The following is a 19,946-nucleotide window of genomic DNA, read 5'->3' on the forward strand; positions in this document are numbered from 1 at the left end:
TATTTCATGCAAAGATGAGCTCGATAAAGGACAGAAATGGTATGGACCTAATAGAAGCAGAAGATATTAAGAAGAGATGGCAAGAATACACAGAAGAACTGTACAAAAAAGATCTTCATGACCCAGATAATCACAATGGTGTGATCACTGACCTAGAGCCAGACATCCTGGAATGTGAAGTCAAGTGGGCCTTAGAAAGCATCACTACGAACAAAGCTAGTGGAGGTGATGGAATTCCAGTTGAGCTATTCCAAATCCTGAAAGATGATGCTGTGAAAGTGCTGTACTCAATATGCCAGCAAATTTGGAAAACTCAGCAGTGGCCACAGGACTGGAAAAGGTCAGTTTTCATTCCAATCCCAAAGAAAAGCAATGCCAAAGAATGCTCAAACTACCGCACAATTGCACTCATCTCATACTCTAGTAAAGTAATGCTCAAAATTCTCCAGCCAGGCTTCAGCAATATGTGAACCATGAACTTCCTGATGTTCAAGCTGGTTTTAGAAAAGGCAGAGGAACCAGAGATCAAATTGCCAACATCCGCTGGATCATAGAAAAAGCAAGAGAGTTCCAGAAAAACATCTATTTCTGCTTTTAGACTATGCCAAAGCCTTTGACGGTGTGGATCACAATAAACTGTGGAAAATTCTGAAAGAGATGGGAATACCAGACCACCTGATCTGCCTCTTGAGAAATTCGTATGCAGATCAGGAAGCAACAGTTAGAACTGGACATGGAACAACAGACTGGTTCCAAATAGGAAAAGGAGTTCGTCAAGGCTGTATATTGTCACCCTGCTTATTTAACTTATATGCAGAGTACATCATGAGAAACACTGGACTGGAAGAAACACAAGCTGAAATCAAGATTGCCGGGAGAAATATCAATAACATCAGATATGCAGATGACACCACCCTTATGGCAGAAAGTGAAGAGGAACTAAAGAGCCTCTTGATGAAAGTGAAAGTGGAGAGTGAAAAATTTGGCTTAAAGCTCAACATTCAGAAAACGAATATCATGGCATCCGGTCCCACCACTTCATGAGAAATAGATGGGGGAAACAGTGGAAACAGTGTCAGATTTTATTTTTCTGGGCTCCAAAATCACTACAGATGGTGACTGCAGCCATAAAATTAAAAGACGCTTACTCCTTGGAAGGAAAGTTATGAACAACCTAGATAGCATATTAAAAAGCAAAGACATTACTTTGCCAACAAAGGTTCGTCTAGTCAAGGCTATTGTTTTTCCAGTGGTCATGTATGGATGTGAGAGTTGGACTGTGAAGAAGGCTGAGCGCTGAAGAATTGATGCTTTTGAACTATGGTGTTGGAGAAGACTCTTGAGAGTCCTTTGGACTGCAAGGAGATCCAACCAGTCCATTCTGAAGGAGATCAGCCCTGGGATTTCCTTAGAAGGAATGATGCTAAAGCTGAAACTCCAGTACTTTGGCCACCTCATGCGAAGAGTTGACTCATTGGAAAAGACTGATGCTGGGAGGGATTGGGGGCAGGAGGAGAAGGGTTGGACAGAGGATGAGATGGCTGGATAGCATCACTGACTCCATGGACGTGAGTCTGAGTGAACTCCGGGAGTTGGTGATGGACAGGGAGGCCTGGCGTGCTGCGATTCATGGGGTTGCAAAGAGTCGGACATGACTGAGCGACTGATCTGATCTGATATTATTATTTATTGATGTTTGCTTGTACAACCAACATGTGAACTTGTGCTCGTTTGCTTTGTATTTCTTGGATTACTGGGTCTGAGTTAGTGGTTCTTGGTTTTCACTGTACATAAGAATCTCTTGGGGAATCTTGAGAAATGAGCCCCATCCCCAGAGATTCTGATTCACTTGATACTGGCTTGGCTTAGAGTTGGGGCATTTTTTTTAAAGTTATTTAAGTGATTATAACATGCATCCAGGGTTGAGATTATTGGTAAGCTTAGACAAACATAAATTAGGGTGACTGTTGCTGCTGTTACTGTCTTGGTGCTTCCATTATTAATGGCTTGTAAAAGAATTCAGCTCCTTTTTATACACTTAAGAATCAGAATCTGTAGTAAAATCGTATGCTGGATCTGGCTGAATGTGACTGTCCTGTCTTAGGGTTATTCCTGGGGATTTGGGGTCCTTGCTTCTGAAAGAGGAAGTAGTGAGTACCAGTGGTCACCCATGTTTGGCTACATGGAGGTCCAAAGAAAAGAGTTAAGAAAGTTAATTATGTTTTACTTCACAGATTCCCCAAACTTCAGTGAACCAGAGAGAGAATTTAGACTAATGCCTTTTATTTAAATAGATGATAAAACTGAGGACTGAAGAGGGAAAAGAACTTGCCTAAAGATGAATAGCTAGAAACTGGAATTAAAAGTTAGATGCCCTGATTCCATATCAATAACTTGTCTCCTCAAGTGTTCTAATTATATAGTTCCCACAAAGCTGGTTTTTGGGAGCTAGTGAATAAAATATTATATCTAATCTCTGGGTTAAAAAAAGAGGAATGGAAGTCAGCATTTAGTGGCAGGGAAAAGAGGTCAGGTCTTTATGTAAGCAGTTTTTCTTACTTAATTTTCACTTAATGATTGGCCTGAAGGCTAATACTGGTGGATAGCATCTTCCTCCCCGAGGTCATTTGTAGATGTGTAGAGGTTGTGACTTATGGGTTACTTGCATTTGGAAGACAGAACCAAAGATTCTAAACCTTCTGCCGTGTACTGGATAATCACACACAACACACTGAGGATGGTTCTCATAATGTCATATTGCTCCTGTTGAGAAACACCGGGAGAAATCTAGATCTTAAAAGACCCACAGCATCTTGAGAAATTTGTCCAGTTTGAGGCCAAGGGAAGCAGAATATCCATTTATTGGGTTAGGAAATTGTGAGTTTGGCAATGGTGAGATAAATACCGTTTTAAGATATTCAGCTGATGATATTACAAGGCAGTTTATGGTTCCCAAATCATTCCCAAAGTTGATGATTCTTATTGCAAAGACTGTGTAGTCAATGATATGAGTGCCTGATAATTTCTTTGCATGCCCTGCCATTGCAAAACTCATGCCTGTAGCTCGTGGAGGAACCATGAATTGAAGTGTGATCAGCAGCCTGGGAAGGAGACAGTGCCAGTTCCTACTTGCTTCTGAAACAGCTAATGTTCCAAATAGAGCACAGGTTCTCCGTTGATTCATTTAAGTCACTTGGGGTAACTTAAGTTCATCCAGATTCACTTTATATATTAGAAAGACTCTGTTCTGACACCTGCCACCAATTAAGTTCGTGATCGCAGGTAATTCGTGTTACCTCTTTGGACTCATATTCCTAAGCTGTGAAAATGATGACATTGATTCAGATACTCCTTTTCATCCTTTGAACCCAAAATTAAATAGAGACTGGCTGAGTTTAGGATTAGCTCCCAGAATGAATAGTCTAATCCGTACATTCTCAGAAAACACTCACTGGCGGTCATGTAAAGCCCAGTGAAATACCTGCCATAGTATAGAATGAGAGTGGGCCCCTCTTTCAAGTTAGGGCTTGATTTTAGGTGCTCAGTGAGAAGGCTGGTGGGTGTGATGAATGGGTAGTCAGGAAAAGGAAATAGACTTTCCCAGAGTTGGAGATGATTTGCATCACATATGCTCTAGTGAAAGATTGGATAAATTCCTCTCTAAGCAGACATTTGAAAATAATACCCTTCAAAAGTAATTATAGCTTGCTGGGTCTATACAGACCTCATGGTAGATAACTGTGCTTTGGCTTTTTCTTTTTAGAGAAGGTGAGCTAGGCTATGTGACCTGTATATCAGCTAGGCTGCTCTATTTCTGAACCTCAGTAGTAGAATTGGACATTTGAGGAGAAAGACCATTAACGAGTGAACATAGGCATCTCAATTTTGATACCTAATGTATGGTTTGGTGGCATTTAACAGAGGCTTCTGGTTGTATAGATACTGACATTTTCTCTGCTCCTTGTGAAATGTTACTTGAGGTCACACTGTTCTGCCTACTTACAATGCTGTGCAAATCCAGATTACCCCACCTATCACACTCTGAACCAAACAAAGATTGTAGTCAGTTTTGTCAACTAATATACTGGTTGAAGTCCAGTTGGAAGAAGATAAGCCCCACAGTTACATCTTTTACCTCTTAAGGTACTGTGATTTCTTTCCCTTTTTTTTTTCTAAAAGAATATTTCTTCATTTATTGCTTATTTGTGCCAGATCCTGTTTGTAGACTGCAGGATCTTTCAGCTGCAGTGCGTGGGATCTCTAGTTGTTGCATGTGGAATCTATTTCTCTGACCCAAGGACAGAACTAGGGCCCCCAACATTGGAAGAGCAGCGTCTAGCCACTGGGCCACCAGGGAAGTGCCGGTATTGTGGTTTCTTTAAACCTTTTTTATCCTATAATTCATGTGTTTGAAACGCCGTCTTAATTGTCTCTTAAACTTCTTAAAATGTTTATTCCAAATGTCAAATGGCCAACATTTTATCTATATGAATCAAACCTAATATGTGCTGTTGCCGGGGTTTAAGACAGTAGTTGGTGCTATGGAAGAAGGGGAGAGTCATTAAATTCACTCAGGAAGGGCTCCTTGAAGGTGAGTTATATTCTTTATCACCTTTATGGTCTAGAAAGAAAAGAACTTTACCAGTATCTTAAGAAAATTTAGAACTCCATGTGACATTGCCTATAACATGTTTGACTCTTCAGAAGCATTAAACTAGAGAGTTTTGAAGCTTTTTTTTTTATTTTAACGTATTTATTTTTGGCTCCATAGGGTCTCAGTTGTGGCACACAGCTTAGTTGGCCAGTGGCCTGTGGATCTTACTTAGTTCCCCTACCAGGGATCAAACCTGCATCATCACGTGCTTGACTATTACATGTCAAACTCTCTGACATTCTTTATGTGGAGTGTCACACTTAATCTCCATGAGCCAAATAATGTTACTTTTATTACCCACCATTTAGGGTGGGGAATTGAGACACAGGTTAAGTAACATGCCGGAGGTCACACAGCACACTGTGTATGGAATTCAGTCAGAGCTCATACCGTCAGCCACTAGACCTGACTCAAACCTTGGGTGTAATAGATATGTTGGTGTTCTCTTTGAGCAGTTTTCCTCTGATTAAATCTCAGCCTTATGTAAAAGAGACAGAACTTGGAAATATATACACATATATATGTATTTGATATTTATTTATTTATGGCTCACTGGATCTTCGTTTCTGTGCCCAGGCTTTCTCTAGTTGCGGCGAGCAGGGGCTCCTCTTTGCTGTGCTGCACCGACTTCTCGTTATAGTGACTTCTGTTGCAGAGCACGTGCTCTAGAGTGCTGACTCAGTAGTTATAGCACACGGGCTTAGTTGCTCCATGACACATGGGATCTTAGTTCCCGGACCAGGGATTGAACACCTGTCCCCTGCCTTGCAAGGCAGATTCTTAACCCCTGGACAGCCATGGAAGTCCTAGAAAAAACTATTTTTAAAGAATGCTTTATCAAAGAAGCAATAAGAAAAATTAAAAACAAAATACAAGAAACCAAAAATAAAGCCTTGTTTATCCATCACCCAGAGATAACTCCTGCTCATACCCTGTTGTATAGTCTTCTGAATCCTTATCTGTGCACATAGGCATATTGCATTTCTCACTGCTGTTTTTGTCAAAAGTTTCCATTTTTTTGTATTTCAATATATTTTCATCTCATCTAATATGTATGTCATATTAAAGTTTCTTCAGTTGACTCCAAAATCCTGGTTCATCCAAACTGGTACCCAGTCTAGGACCATGCATGTGTGTGTGTGTGCATGCACTAAGTCACTTCAGTTGTGTCTGACTTTTTTGTGACCCTGTGGACTGTAGCCTGCCAGGCTCCTCTGTCCATGGATTCTTCAGGCAAGAATATTAGAGTGGGTTGCCATGCCCTCCTCCAGGAGGGGGTCTTCTTGACCCAGCCTCTGCATTGATAGACGGGTTCTTTACCACTAGCACTACTTGGGAAGCCCCTGTGACCCTACATTGTATATTGTATTCCTTAAATTTCTTAGTCTATCTTGTTACCCTCTCTTTTTTTGGAGACAGTGATTAGTGACTTGTTGAAAAAGAAGGTAGCAAATTATCAGAATACATTATAACATTAGGATCTCTTAGGTGCTTCAGAAGGCTTTCTTTTCCCACATGCCCCTTAATTGGTGGTCTTCTGCAAGGCTTTCTGGCTTCAGCCCTCTTCTTCTTTTTTTTTTTCAGTAACTTTTTATTTTATATTGAAGTATAGCCGTTTAACAATGTGATAGTTTCGGGTGAACAACAAAGGGACTCAGCCATAATATACATGAACCCTCCCTCCCCTAAATTCCCCTTCCTTCCAGGCTTCCACGTAGCATTGAGCAGAGTCCCCTGTGCCCTACCAATAGCAGGTCCTTGTTGGTTATCCATTTTAAACATCGCAGTGTGTACATGTTGGTCCCAAACTCCCTAAATAGCCCTGCCCTCCATTTTTCCCCCATGCCTGCCGTAAACCCCTGTTCTTCTTATACCACATCCTCTCCCTGCTAAGTCACTTCAGTCGTGTCCAACTCTGTGTGGCTCCAGAGACGGCAGCCCACCAGGCTCCCCTGTCCCTGGGATTCTCCAGGCAAGAACACTGGAGTGGGTTACCATTGCCTTCTCCAATGCATGAAAGTGAAAAGTGAAAGCGAAGTCGCTCAGTCATGTCTGACTCCCAGTGACTGCATGGACTGCAGCCTACCAGGTTCCTCCGTCCATGGGACTTGCCAGGCAAGAGTACTGGAGTGGGGTGCCATTGCCTTCTCTGATCCTCTCCCTAGGTCTGTCTTAATTAATGGCGTAGCCACTTCCCTGGTCTTCCAAGTATCCCTCACTCCTAATTACATATTCTTTTTCATACTATCCCCTAATAATTTTTTTTAATTTATGTATTGTTTAATGAAGGATAATTGCTTTACAGAATTTTGTTGTTTTCCGTCAAACAGCCCCTAATAATTCTTGAATCCATCCCCTTCTTTCCATTGTTGCTGCCATCGCTCTTGTTCTTATTTCTTATGGCAGTAGTATTTTAGCTTTTCTTCAGTCTCTTTCCCCCTTCAGTGGAAGTGCCACACGGGCATTGCGGGTTTTCTGATGTAAACTGATCATCTCACAGCACTATTCACTGGGTCCCTGTTACATATGAGTCTCTAACCACACATTGTGCCGGGGTTCTAATGTTATTTGTAATACGACAGCTATAATCATTATTATGGTGGGCTTAATGAGATCTGTTATGTCTCAGAGATGTTTGAACTAGGTTTTGAAGGATGAACATAAAACAGACAAGCTAACAGGTAGGTTTGTGTGTAGGAGGAAGGGTAGAGATAGTGGGGTTGACAACGTGTGTAAAGGTACCAGATTGTGAAAACATCTAGCATGTTCAGGCAGTGATAAGACATTGCGTAGTCTAAGGGGTCAGGGTGGTTAGTACAGTGGAAGAAGAGGTTAGTAAGATAGAGGTCAGATCATTAAGGATGGTGTACGTCACACTAAGACGGGTAAGATGGAACACAGTATTGAGGTTTGCTGTGTAATAGAATCACCTGCAGAGCTTTAAAGAAATAGGAATTCCTGAGTCCTGTCCCAGACTAATTAAGTTACAGTCTCTGGTCTTCTGCTACTCTCCGGGTGAGTCTGATCTGAAACCTGAACTGAGAACTGCTTTCTCAGAGTTTAGAGCACTGCCGGGGGTATAGTATATGCTTAATAAATGTTTGTTGCATTGAAATTAAAGTTGTGCAAGTAGATTAGATCATTATGAGGAAGAGGAGATAGGTAGAAGGGAAATGTATCTTAAGGTACTGTCTACTTTTTGATGAGAGGAGGAGGAAAAAGGGGACAAGGAAATGATTAGTGAGGTAGAAGGAGAACCACGGGGAAGGTAATTCAAAGGTAGAAGACATAGCATGAAGTGGTGGATGGTGATGGAAGCTGGAGAGAAAGCACCAGGGAGTGAGTTGGAGAGCTTGAGATGAACAGCTTTAGTAGATGGCAAGAGATTAAGCAGTAACAAATGGTGAAAGAGCAGGAATTTCAACAGGGCAACTCTCATGAAGTTGATGGCACGGAAGAAAAGACAGTAGTTACTCAAGGGCGTCATAGGATCTGCTCGCCTGCCTGCTCTCCCACTGGTGTCCTCCCACTTCCCTTCCCACTACTCTCCCCTCTCCCTCTCTTTCCTTCTCCTGCTCCAACCCTCTCTCCGGTTTTCTTGTTGTAATGCTCTTCCCCTGACAGTTGAAATTCCTTTCATACTTTGGAGACTTGAACTTTCAAGGTTCTTCTCAAATGCTGCCTGGGCTGTAAATTCTTGTTCTTTCTCCTATTTTGATATTCTCTTATGGTCATTTGGCCTTCCAGTTTCTATACATGTCAGTTAAGTTGAGTTTTTCAATTGCATTATTCTTCTGTATTCTTGATGTTTTTTTGGCTAATTGTTCTCTGTTGCTGAAAGAAGAATATTAATTAATCTCACTGCCAGAAACCTATAAATCAGTAAGAAAAAAAAGTTTCAATGTCTTTTGAAGACATTTCAACCCAATAGAAATATAGGGAAAAGACTTGAACTTCAGAAAAGAAGATACCCGGCTGGCAAATAAGCTTATGAAAAGGTGTTTAATATTATCGGTTATCTGGGATTTGCAAATTAGAAATCACAGTGAATTAACTGCCATCCCAAAAGGCCCAAATTAAAAGACTGACAATGTCAAGTGTTAGCAAGGGTGTGAGATATGTGTATGTATGTGAAAGTCTCATACATAGCTGATGGAGATAAAAGTTGGCACAACCACTTTGGGGTAGTAAACACACATATACTCTATCAATAAGCAAAGCCATTCCTGGCTGTTTGTCCAAAAGAAATGAATGCATTTGTCCACCAGAAACCAAGTCCAAGTATAATCAAAATTCATAAATAACACGAATGTCCATCAGTTGAATAAATAAATAAATCATGCAATAGTCACTCAATGTACTGTACACACAGTGAAACCAAAGTACTGCTATGCCACATCGTGGATGAATTTCATGAACATAATATTGATCAAATCCATACAGTAGGACAGTATACATATGAAGTTCAGAAGGAGGCAAAATTGATTGATGGTGATAGAGTTCAGAATAGTGTTTACACTGGGGAAGATGTTGACTGGGAAGAAAGCACACTGGATCCTTCTGAGGCTCTGGAAATGATCTATACCCTGATGGAGTGGTTGGTTATGTGTGTATACGTATGTAAAATTAACTAAATGTATTATTAAGACTTTTGCACTTTATTCTATGACGTTACATTTCAAAAGTAAATAAAACAAGCAGGACTTCCAGCTGTAACCAAATGAGGAGATGAACAAATCCTTAACACCAAAAAGCAGCGATCAGATCAGATCAGATCAGTTGCTCAGTTGTGTCCGACTCTTTGCGACCCCATGAATCGCAGCACGCCAGGCCTCCCTGTCCATCACCAACTCCTGGAGTTCACTCAGACTCACATCCATCGAGTCAGTGATGCCATCCAGACATCTCATCCTCTGTCGTCCCCTTCTCCTCTTGCCCCCAATCCCTCCCAGCATCAGAGTCTTTTCCAGTGAGTCAATTCTTCGCATGAGGTGGCCAAAGTCCTGGAGTTTCAGCTTTAGCATCATTCCTTCCAAGGAAATTCCAGGGCTGATCTCCTTCAGAATGGACTGGTTGGATCTCCTTGCAGTCCAAGGGACTCTCAAGAGTCTTCTCCAACACCACAGTTCAAAAGCATCAATTCTTCGGCACTCAGCCTTCTTCACAGTCCAACTCTCACATCCATACATGACTACAGGAAAACCCCCCACCACTTCATGGGAAATAGATGGGGAAACAGTGTCAGACTTTATTTTTCTGGGCTCCAAAATCACTACAGATGGTGACTGCAGCCATGAAATTAAAAGGTGCTTACTCCTTGGAAGCCTCGTATCTGAGGTTATTGATATTTCTCCCGGCAATCTTGATTCCAGCCTGTGTTTCTTCCAGTCCAGCATTTCTCATGATGTACTCGGAATATAAGTTAAATAAACAGGGTGACAATATACAGCCTTGATGAACTCATTTTCCTACTTGGAACCAGTCTGTTGTTCCATGTCCAGTTCTAACTGTTGCTTCCTGACCTGCATACAAATTTCTCAAAAGGCAGATCAGGTGGTCTGGTATTCCCATCTCTTGAAGAATTTTCCACCGTTTATTGTGATCCACACAGTCAAAGGCTTTGGCATAGTCAATAAAGCAGAAATAGATGTTTTTCTGGAACTCTCTTGCTTTTTCCATGATCCAGGGGATGTTGGCAATTTGATCTCTGGTTCCTCTGCCTTTTCTAAAACCAGCTTGAACATCAGGAAGTTCATGGTTCACATATTGCTGAAGCCTGGCTTGGAGAATTTTGAGCATTACTTTACTAGCGTGTGAGAAAAAGCAGCTATAAAGCTCGACAAAACCACTTTAGCCTTCAAATCAACCTTAAGGCATACAACAGTCTGAGAAAAGTTTATGTTTGAAAAGCTGCTGAAATTCCACAAGAACAGTAGGCATCTGTGGTGTTCTTGCCAGGAGTATTCCTATTCCTTGCCCTCAGCTTGGTTGGCATGGAGGTTGTGCTGCTGTGGGCGTGCCCTGAGGATGGGTGTTGCTGTTACTGCAGTTGAAGGGAGCATATTCCTTTTGAGCAGTAGATGGTACCCTGCTCCCAGTGACGATCCCTGCAGCAGACGAGAGAGGGGGGCCGCCGGCTCTCCTAGCTTGAGGTGTGTTGTGGTTGGGGTAAGCATATTGCTGGTTGAGGCTGCATGCCTGCACAGAGTATGCGTGATAAGGCTCATCAGAAAGCGGAAGCCAGGACATAACCAGAAAATGTCCTGAACTTTGAATGTGCTACTCTACTGCATACATGGACACATGGACGGAAAGCAAAAGCCTTACTGGCTTCAGGCGTTTGCGTATAACCACTGCCTAATTACTGCCTGATTAAGTTTTACAAGTAGAGAAGTAACCCCTTAGAAAGGAGGCTCAAACATAAAAACATGCACAATAAGAAGAAAATGAACTGAGACAGTAATGACTAAACTTTTGAGAGAGCCAGATCTCACAGATTTAGCTCAGGCAAATGATTAAACCAAGAAAGAAAAACCAGTGAGCAAACATTGGTAACAGCGGCAGTCTTCATGGGTGAAAGAAATCAGAATCCAGAGTTGCTACAATAAATTATTTAGTATGTTAAAAATCATGAGACATGAAATGGGCAAGTGTAGGCCATATTTAGAAAAAAAGAACACAAACTGTCTCTGAGCATTTAGATGCCGGATTATCAGACAAAGTGTTCAAAGCAACTTTCATAAATGTATTCAAAGAACTAAAGGAAAACATGTTTAAAGAATTTGTTAAAAGTATGACAACAATGAATCAATAAATAATATTTTCAATAAGGAGAGAGAAATAAGAAGCAAATGTCACCAGAGGATGTACAGATGGCAAATAAAGATGTGAAAAGATGTTTTAAATCATTAGCTGTTAGGGAAGTACAAATTAAGACAGTAAGATATTAGTAAACAACTGTCAGAGTGCCTAAAATAAAAATAAGTGACAACCCCAAATGTTTGCAAGAATATGGAATAATTGGATCTTCTGTGGGTAGTTGGTGGGAATGTAAATGAATGTAAATTGTTTTTCAGCCAGTCTGGAAGATAATATGGAAATTTCTTATAAAACTAAATATTTGTCATATTATCCAATAATTTCACTCCTAATTACCTATAAGAAATGAAAGCATATGTTCCCATAAAAACTTGTATGTGAGTGTTCACAGCAACATTATTCATAATAGCTACGGAGTGGAAACAACCCAATACCCATCAATTGATAAATGGATAAACAAAATGTGGTAAATCCACAAAGTGGAAAGTTTTCTATAAAGCGAAATGAAGTATGGATACATGTTACAACATGAAAGCATTATGCTAAGTGAGAGAAGCCACACATGATATCATCCCATTTATATATCCAGAACAGGCAAATCTATAAAGACAGAAAGTAGATTAGTCATTGCTTAGGACTGGGGAGTGGTTTGAGGGAAATATGGATTGACTGCTGCCGAGTACAGGGTTTCTTTGGCGGGTGCTGAAAATGTTCCAAAATGGACTTGTGATGATGGTTCGCAACTCTGTGACTGTAAGGAAAACCATTGAATTATATACTGTAAATGGCCGAAATATATGGTATGTGAATTCTGTCTCAATAAAGTTAAGGATTTTTAAAATGGGTGTATGATCCATACACAAAAATTAGTTGCATTTCTATGTACTAGCTAGCAATGAGCAAGCAAAAAAAAATAAATAAACTTAAATAATTTTATTCAGAATGGCATCAAAAAGAATAAAATACTTAGGAATCAATTGAACAAAAAAGCATAAGACTTGTACATTAAAATTGTTACATTGCTGAGAGAAATTAAAGTCTGCTGCTACTGCGGTTTAGTCACTTAAGTCATATCTGATTCTTTCTCAGCCCCGTGGACTGTAGCCCACCAGGCTCCTCTGTCCGTGGGATTTCCCAGGCAAGAACACTGCAGTGAGTTGCCATTTCCTTCTCCAGGGGATCTTTCCAACCCAGGAACTGAACCTATGTCTCCTGCTTGGCAGGTGAATTCTTTACCCCGAGTCCTCTGCCTTGCAAGGTGGATGCTTAACCACTAGAGCACCAGGGAAGTTCCACAGCTAAACCTTTTTATATATAAAAAGGTTGATCCTCTTCTTCTTCTTCTTTTTTTTTTCCCCAATATTCATTTATCTGGCTTTGCCATCTTAGTTGTGGTATGTGTGGTCTTCCATCATCATTGCTGGGCTCTTTGGTTGCAACATGCGAATTTTTAGCTGTGGTGTGTGAGATCTAGTACCCTAGTATGTGTGTGTTTGTGTGTGTGTGTGTGTGTGTGTGTGTGTGTGTGTGCTTTTTGTGTCAGACTCTTTGTGACCACCTGGACTGTAGTCCATCAGGCTCCTTTGTCAGTGGAATTTCCCAGGCGAGAATACCGGAGTGGGTTGCCATTTCCTAGTTCCCTGACCAAGGATCAAACCCAGCCGCACCTCCCCCACCCCCGCCCCCCCAGGTTGGGAGTGTAGAGTCTCAGCCCCTGGAGCAGGAGGGAAGTCCCTAACAGCAGACTGATTTTCCAAAGAGGTACATCCCTGATACAAGATTTCTTTGCTTGGGAAAGCCCCAGCGTAAAAACACTGTCTCCCAGTGTGTGCTGCAGTATAACTCAGACTGCCTTGCAACGGAGCCAGCTAAATGCATCACTGTCTGCCGGATAAACTGCTACGTCATCCTTGGTGCTTGGCATGTTTCAATGCTGGGGTCAGTGTGGGCTTCTAGTTGGATTTGGTGCCAGGTATGTGTCTACTTTGGACACTCTCTTTTCATGTTAGATTAAAAATGAGGGTGCCTTGAATTTGGAGGAACGAATGTGGGAATGTGGCCTTTTATTTCTTGTGTTCTCACATTATAGGAAGATGGTGGGCAGCATCCGTAAAAGATGAGAAACACTAGCTTTGTTTTGGAGCTGGGTGTGCCCTGTTAGCGTTTGGTTGTTTTAGAAAGATCCCTTTGGTGAAGGGAAGCACAAGCTTGATTCCCGAGAGTGCCTCTTTAGTATATTTTTTTATATAATCAAGAGCAAAATAACCTGCTTTTTTTCTATATGCCATTCTTTGCTTTTTGAATGTTGAACTTAACAAAGGCAGAGAGTGATTCTCTTCTGGAAAGTGCCTGCATCTAGAGACCCTTAGATGTGTGTAAAAATTAAGCTGCTTCTACATCTGTGGTCACTGTAATTGTTCTGAACCAAAGGCTTCAGTGCTCTGTTTTTCGAGACTTGTTATCCTGAAGAGAGATCAAGATAGGAGGATTCCTCTGCATCTGCTTCTTTAAAGGAAAAAGTAAACTTTACTGACTTTATCAGACGTTAGCACAGTGTAAAAGGAGTGATGCAGAGTTCAGAAACCAATCCAGGACTTCCTCTTTTTTTTTTATTATGACTAATGGTCATATTGAGTGAGTGGCCTGATTGAGTCTTTTCACCTTGGGTCACCTGAATGTCCTAACGTCAAGGTTTGTCTTAATAATTTATCTTCTATTTGATTTTTATCTGTGTTCCAGATCATTTGTGTACTTCTGTTTTGAAGGGTTTTCGTGGAATGTTAATAGATTCACGGCATAGTTGCATCAGATAAGAGTTAACCATTTGTATTCAACATTTCGGTGAGAAGGAATTTTTCTGTGGTGCCTGAATCAGGTTAGATGTGACTCTGGTGAATTAATACCATTCCTGAGGACTTGGCTCAGGAAATCATGATCTTTTCTGCCATGACAAGGGAGCAGTATTTTCAGCATCTACTTAATTAAAAGCTAAAACAGGATACCATTTCCCTTTCAGTCACCATTTCTTTATTTAAGTGGTTTATCACTCTGTGGCAAATGAGCATAACAATAGATGTGTCCCCGTGGCTTTTAGGCAGGGTTTTTCTCCCCTGCCTAAATGCCGGGTTAGACCTGTGTCTAAAATACTTGTCTGGGCCCCTTTACGTTTCTGTGACTTTTATCCACATCCTCTCTGTTATCCTGTTTGTGCCAGCTCCAGTCTTGTTCTCAAATTTTAGTGAATAAGATCTTAGATTTTTGTTGTTTTTAAAAAAGGTGTGTGTACACCACTACTCTGGCCTTAAAATTAGAGTTGTGACCCCCACTTTATTCCAAGTTCCTCAGTGGTGGCGTGTCTCGTCCTTCTGACCGGCTTGCTTTCCCTCTTGACCTGCTCTCCCCCCGTCTTGGAGTCTGAAACTCAGTCTTACTTGTTGTGATTGGGTCTCAGAAATCACCTGTTCTTTCCTCCTCCCTCTAGATTTCCTGACCCCATTATTTTCTGGGCATAGCTGTCCTCATAAGCTTGGTCTTCTCTTTTTGCCCTGAGCCTTCCCTGTCACGTGCCCCTGGCAGCCTGGAGAGGCCGCGGAGCCTCTCTAGTGACTGTCAGAAGAAAGTGACCGTTGTTAAAGCACTTTTGCTGCAGCTAAGGCGGAAGCTGCTGAGATCTACTTTAGAGTTATACCTGCTTCTATATTTCTCCCCCTCTCTTCTCTGTCCCCTTGGGAAATCAGCTGATGCTGTGTGGGAGCCCAGTGTAATGGTGGGGGCCAACAGGAGGGGAAGTATGGAGATTGGGGACAGAGTAGACAAAAAGACTGTGCTTTGAGGCCATGAGGAGTACTCTACTCTGACTGAAGCAGGGCCAAGAAGTAGGCAGAAGGCACAGTATCTTTTGTCCTTCTGGGTTTTAAGCACCTGCAGCGGGAGGACGAACTCCAGCTTGTGTTTACAAGGCCGACAGCTGAAGAGAAAAACCTCTATTCCTTTGCCATCTTGATATGGAGGGTTCTGCGGAGGAGAGTAAGGAAATGAGATATTACATGCTTCAAAGGTAAGTGTTAGAGGGCCCTATCTAGGCAATATATGCCTTTTAAAAGCAGTAAAGGCGTTGACAGCTAAGCCCTGGAATTTATGGGCAATCCGATTTGATGATTTTTTTTGTGGGTCTGTAGGAAACTCTTTTTTTTCTTAAGGAAATGAATTAAAAATCTCATGTTTGCTCCTGAATTTCTGAACCTTTATTTTACACTCAGAATTTGAACCAAAGATATCCGAGACCACGTGTGACATTGTAGCTATGTTGAAAGCAAGCACCCTTGCACAGACTTTGCGAGCTGCTCCCTGGATAAGGGACCTCACTCAGTCTGTGCCAAATGTGTTCACTGGGCTTGGCTGGACTTTGAAGAGTGAAGTCTTTTCATCTATTTTGAAAGAAAATAGCAACTCTGGATAGTAGGTAGCATCCTGTCAAAGGTAGTTTTGCAGAAAACTTTTTTAGACTCTGTCTCTAGGGCCAGTAAATGTGCCCTCTGCTGTTGTCCTGGCATCGTGTGAGAGTGGGCAGCCAGCCTGGAGTTGTTGTGGGTGCCAAGGTGTCCTGCCTTGAATCTTTCTGCTTCCTGCTCTTAGAACTCAACCTGAGGAGGAAGTGAATCAGGCCTAGTTGGCCTTCTTAAGACTTCTCTCTCTCTCTTTTTAATGTATTTATTTGGCCCTGTTGGGTCTTAGCAGCAGCTCGCGGGCTCTCTCTTCTGGAGCGTGGGCTCGTTGTGGCGCAGGTTCAGTAGGTGCAGCCACTTCAGCAGTTCGACACGCAGACCCTCTAGTTGTGGCGCCGGGGCTCTGGAGGGCCCAGGCTCAGCAGTTGCGGCAGCAGGCCGAGATGCTCCACGGCATGTGGCATCTTAGTTCCTCAGCCAGGGACCGGACCTGCCTCCAGTGCATTGGAAGGTGCACTCTTAACCAGTGGACCACCACGGAAGTCCCCTCTTTCAGACCTCCTGCAGGTCTGTGCCTCTCCAGCAGCGGGTCGACATGGAAGACCTCAATGATTTGCTTGGTGGCAGTCATTAAATGTCTCTCTAGTATCTCATGTGTATGTTTGTGTACTTCTTTTTGCATTCCAGAGTTTTTATTTTGAAAAATGAAAATTGAATAAACCCTGGCAAATATAGAAACAAATGAAAAACACCAATTTGGCAAATGTTGTCTTTAAAATAATCATCCTTTTTTCCTTTTTACTTGGCTTCTTCCACCTGTTGCAGGATGAAGCAAGCATATCTTCCACTGAGAGTCAAATAAGTAAAAAGCAACTGGTATATTTTATATATACAAATTATACATTGTTTTATATATATGACTTTCTATCATGTTTTATATATTTTAATAAATATAAAATGACTTGTATTTGTCTAAATATAAATATATAATATTGTTATATATATAAAACAGACATATAAGCAATACACACATATATTAATTTATTTAATATTTTATTTTATTATTAATTTATTTATTTTAATTGGAGGCTAATTACAATATTGTAGTGATTTTTGCCATACATTGACATGAATCAGCCATGGGTATACTTGTGTTCCCCATCCTGAACCCTGCTCCCACCTCCCTCCCCATCCCATCCCTCAGGGTCATCCCAGTGCACCAGCCCTGAGCACCCTGTGACTGACGATCTGTTTCACATATGATAATATACATGTTTCAATGCTATTCTCTCAAATCATCCCACCCTCGCCTTCTCCCACAGAGTCCAAAAGACTGTTCTTTACATCTGTGTCTCTTGCTGTCTCGCATATAGGGTCATTGTTACCATCTTTCTAAATTCTATATATATGCGTTAGTATACTGTATTGCTGTTTTTCTTTCTGACTTACTTCACTCTGTATAATAGGCTCCAGTTTCATCCACCTCATTAGAACTGATTCAAATGTATTCTTTTTAATGGCTGAGTAATACTCCATTGTGTATACGTACCACAGCTTTCTTATCCATTTGTCTGCCTATGGACATCTAGGTTGCTTCCATGTCTTGGCTATTGTAAACAGTGCTGCGATGAACATTGGGGTACATGCATCTCTTTCAATTCTGGTTTCCTTGGTCACACATATATTTATATATATATTTATTACACACATCCATACACACACAGAGTTTTATTCTGTTTTTCTGTGGTTAAGTACAGTAGGCCATCTGTCCATTGTTTCAAGGGGACGTTCTTCCTGGAGCAGTCTGTCCTCCAGTTTTAACAGTCGTCTAAGAGAATTCCCTTCTCTTTTCTTCTGTGCTATTTTTTGCATTCCTTGTCTCCCTTTTTCTTGGTTTACTTCATCTTTTTGAAAGACAACATTCTATAAAAGCTTTGTGAGAAAAGGTAGGTGTGAAGTAAAGATTTTGAGGTCTTCTGTATCTTTCCACTTTATCATCTTGTTTTTAGCATGGTGCCTAACTTCTGGTTATGGCTATATGAAGGATCCCATCATTAAAAGTAATATATATTTCTGTTTTTTTCCCTTTTTTGGTTATAAGTGACCCTCAGAACGTTCCTTTGCTCTCTAAACTATTGATTAGACCGTATGATCAGTCCCTTCACCACCTTAATTTTATCAATAAACACTTTGCTTCCCTTATTGTCTTATTCTTAGACAGTTCTTTATTTATCCTAGGTTTATACCGTCTCCGTCTCTTTCTCCCTAAGAAACTGAAAGCTAATCTCTAGGGACTGTGTGTGTGTGTGTGTGTGTGTGTGTGTATGTTTTGCAACTCCTTTCTTGTTTATTTTTGACTAAGCTGGATCTTTGTTCCTGCATGCAGATTTTTTCTAGTTGTGGCAAGCAGGGGCTGTTCTGGCTTCTCATTGCAGTGGCTTCTCTTGTTGCAGAGCATAGACTCTACAGTGTACGGGCTCAGTAGTTGCCACTTGTAGGCTTAGTTGCCTTGCAGCATGTGGGATCTTCGTTCCTTTACGTTGGCAGGTAGATTCTTAACCCACTGGACCACCAGGGAAGTCCCAATACCATGTATAGTTTATCAAAGAAAAAGTGAAGCTTAGCAAGGTTGTTTGGTGAAGATGTGGAATTTAAACGCAGGCTTATGCTGTTTCCCCTGCTATATAATTTAAAGCACCATTAATTGTTAGAGGCATCATTATTGTATGTACCACAAGAAAAAGAAATTCTGCCACTTAAATAAAGCACACCATCAATTGTAAGATACATAGCAATTTCAGAGATTTTTAAAAGCTAAAAAAAAAGTGTGTTATCATAAGATCAATGAACTTTGTTTTTTTTAATGCTGCCTCATAAATAAATTGTTTTTGGAATTGTTGATTTTGAAACATCTATGGAATACCCAACTAAAGCGTTTAGTAGGCATTTAAAAATGTGGAGTTATAGCTAGTAAGAAAGACGGAGGCTAGAGATAACAGAGGTGCAGGTCCTCTGTGTGTCAGAATCATAGTTCAGAAGCAGGCTGGCTAACTGTTTATTTTTTAGTTTTAACAGTCTCTCTGAGTCTATTATTATTATTAATCCCAGGGACAGAGGAGCCTGGTGTGCTGCTGTGTATGGGGTCGCACAGAGTCAGACATGACTGAAGCGACTTAGCAGCAGCAGCAGCATACCATCTCATTTTAATCTATTCTTTGCCTCTCTCTCTGTGATGGTGTCTGTTGGTAAACCTTAATATTGCCTTTTATTATTCAGGAACACTTTTTTACGCCCCCCCTGAAATTTTCACAAGCAGTGATCATTTTCTTTTTCTCTCTTCTGTTTAAAAACTGTGTGGTCTCCCAGCATGCAGTTTCCACAAGGGTACAATAGGAAGTACACTTTCAAGTCTGGGCAGTGAAAAGCAGGTCTCCAGGGGAGACAGATGATGTGAAGAAATCTCATCTGTAGACTTCCGTGATTTCTCTATTTTTACAGATCCAGCATGTCTGGCTTGCACCTAGTCAAGCAAGGTCGAGACCGAAAGAAAATAGACTCACAGCGAGATTTCACTGTAGCCTCTCCAGCAGAATTTGTTACTCGTTTTGGTGGGAATAAAGTGATTGAGAAGGTAAGTTACAACCTGCTCAATTATTTTTTCAAAAGCCCATGAGATTTAATGCCTCGATTTGTAGTCTAGATTTGCTTGAAACTGGCATGTGGCTTGAATTTCTGAGACTGTGCAGAATTATCCTTTCTGCCTCCCTAGCTTTATTAAGTAATTAAATTAAACGATTAGATAATTTCACTATTTTCTGAAATATGTATTTACCACTGATAATTTGATCATAACTAAGTAAGAAGGTGAAGCAGTGCCCATAAGTTGCTTTTAGAAAGATTTCAAGGTTTTCCTAGAGTTGGGCTACACTGATATGAGAGGGTATGAGAAATTGATTAGCTTGTGGGGTGATGATGGGGAGGTCAGTGTCATTGAATTGGGATTTAGAGCTAAAGGAGTGGAGAGAGTT

General features: G+C 41.1%; 1 protein-coding gene across 9 annotated transcripts in view; it reads left to right on the forward strand.

The window, feature by feature from the left end:
- ACACA (acetyl-CoA carboxylase alpha) overlaps positions 1-19,946 on the forward strand; it is a 286,860-nt gene that overhangs the window by 75,851 nt on the left and 191,063 nt on the right. For all 9 annotated transcript variants that reach the window (XM_086360402.1, XM_086360403.1, XM_086360410.1 and 6 more), the window contains one exon: positions 19,417-19,549. In XM_086360402.1, the coding sequence (XP_086216528.1) occupies positions 19,417-19,549 (133 nt within the window). The remainder of the gene's footprint in view (positions 1-19,416; positions 19,550-19,946) is intronic.

The sequence above is a fragment of the Bos grunniens genome, chromosome 19 (assembly GCF_055505025.1).
Source record: "Bos grunniens cultivar Pamir isolate PY7600 chromosome 19, Bosgru_T2T1.0, whole genome shotgun sequence".
NCBI lineage: Eukaryota > Metazoa > Chordata > Mammalia > Artiodactyla > Bovidae > Bos > Bos grunniens.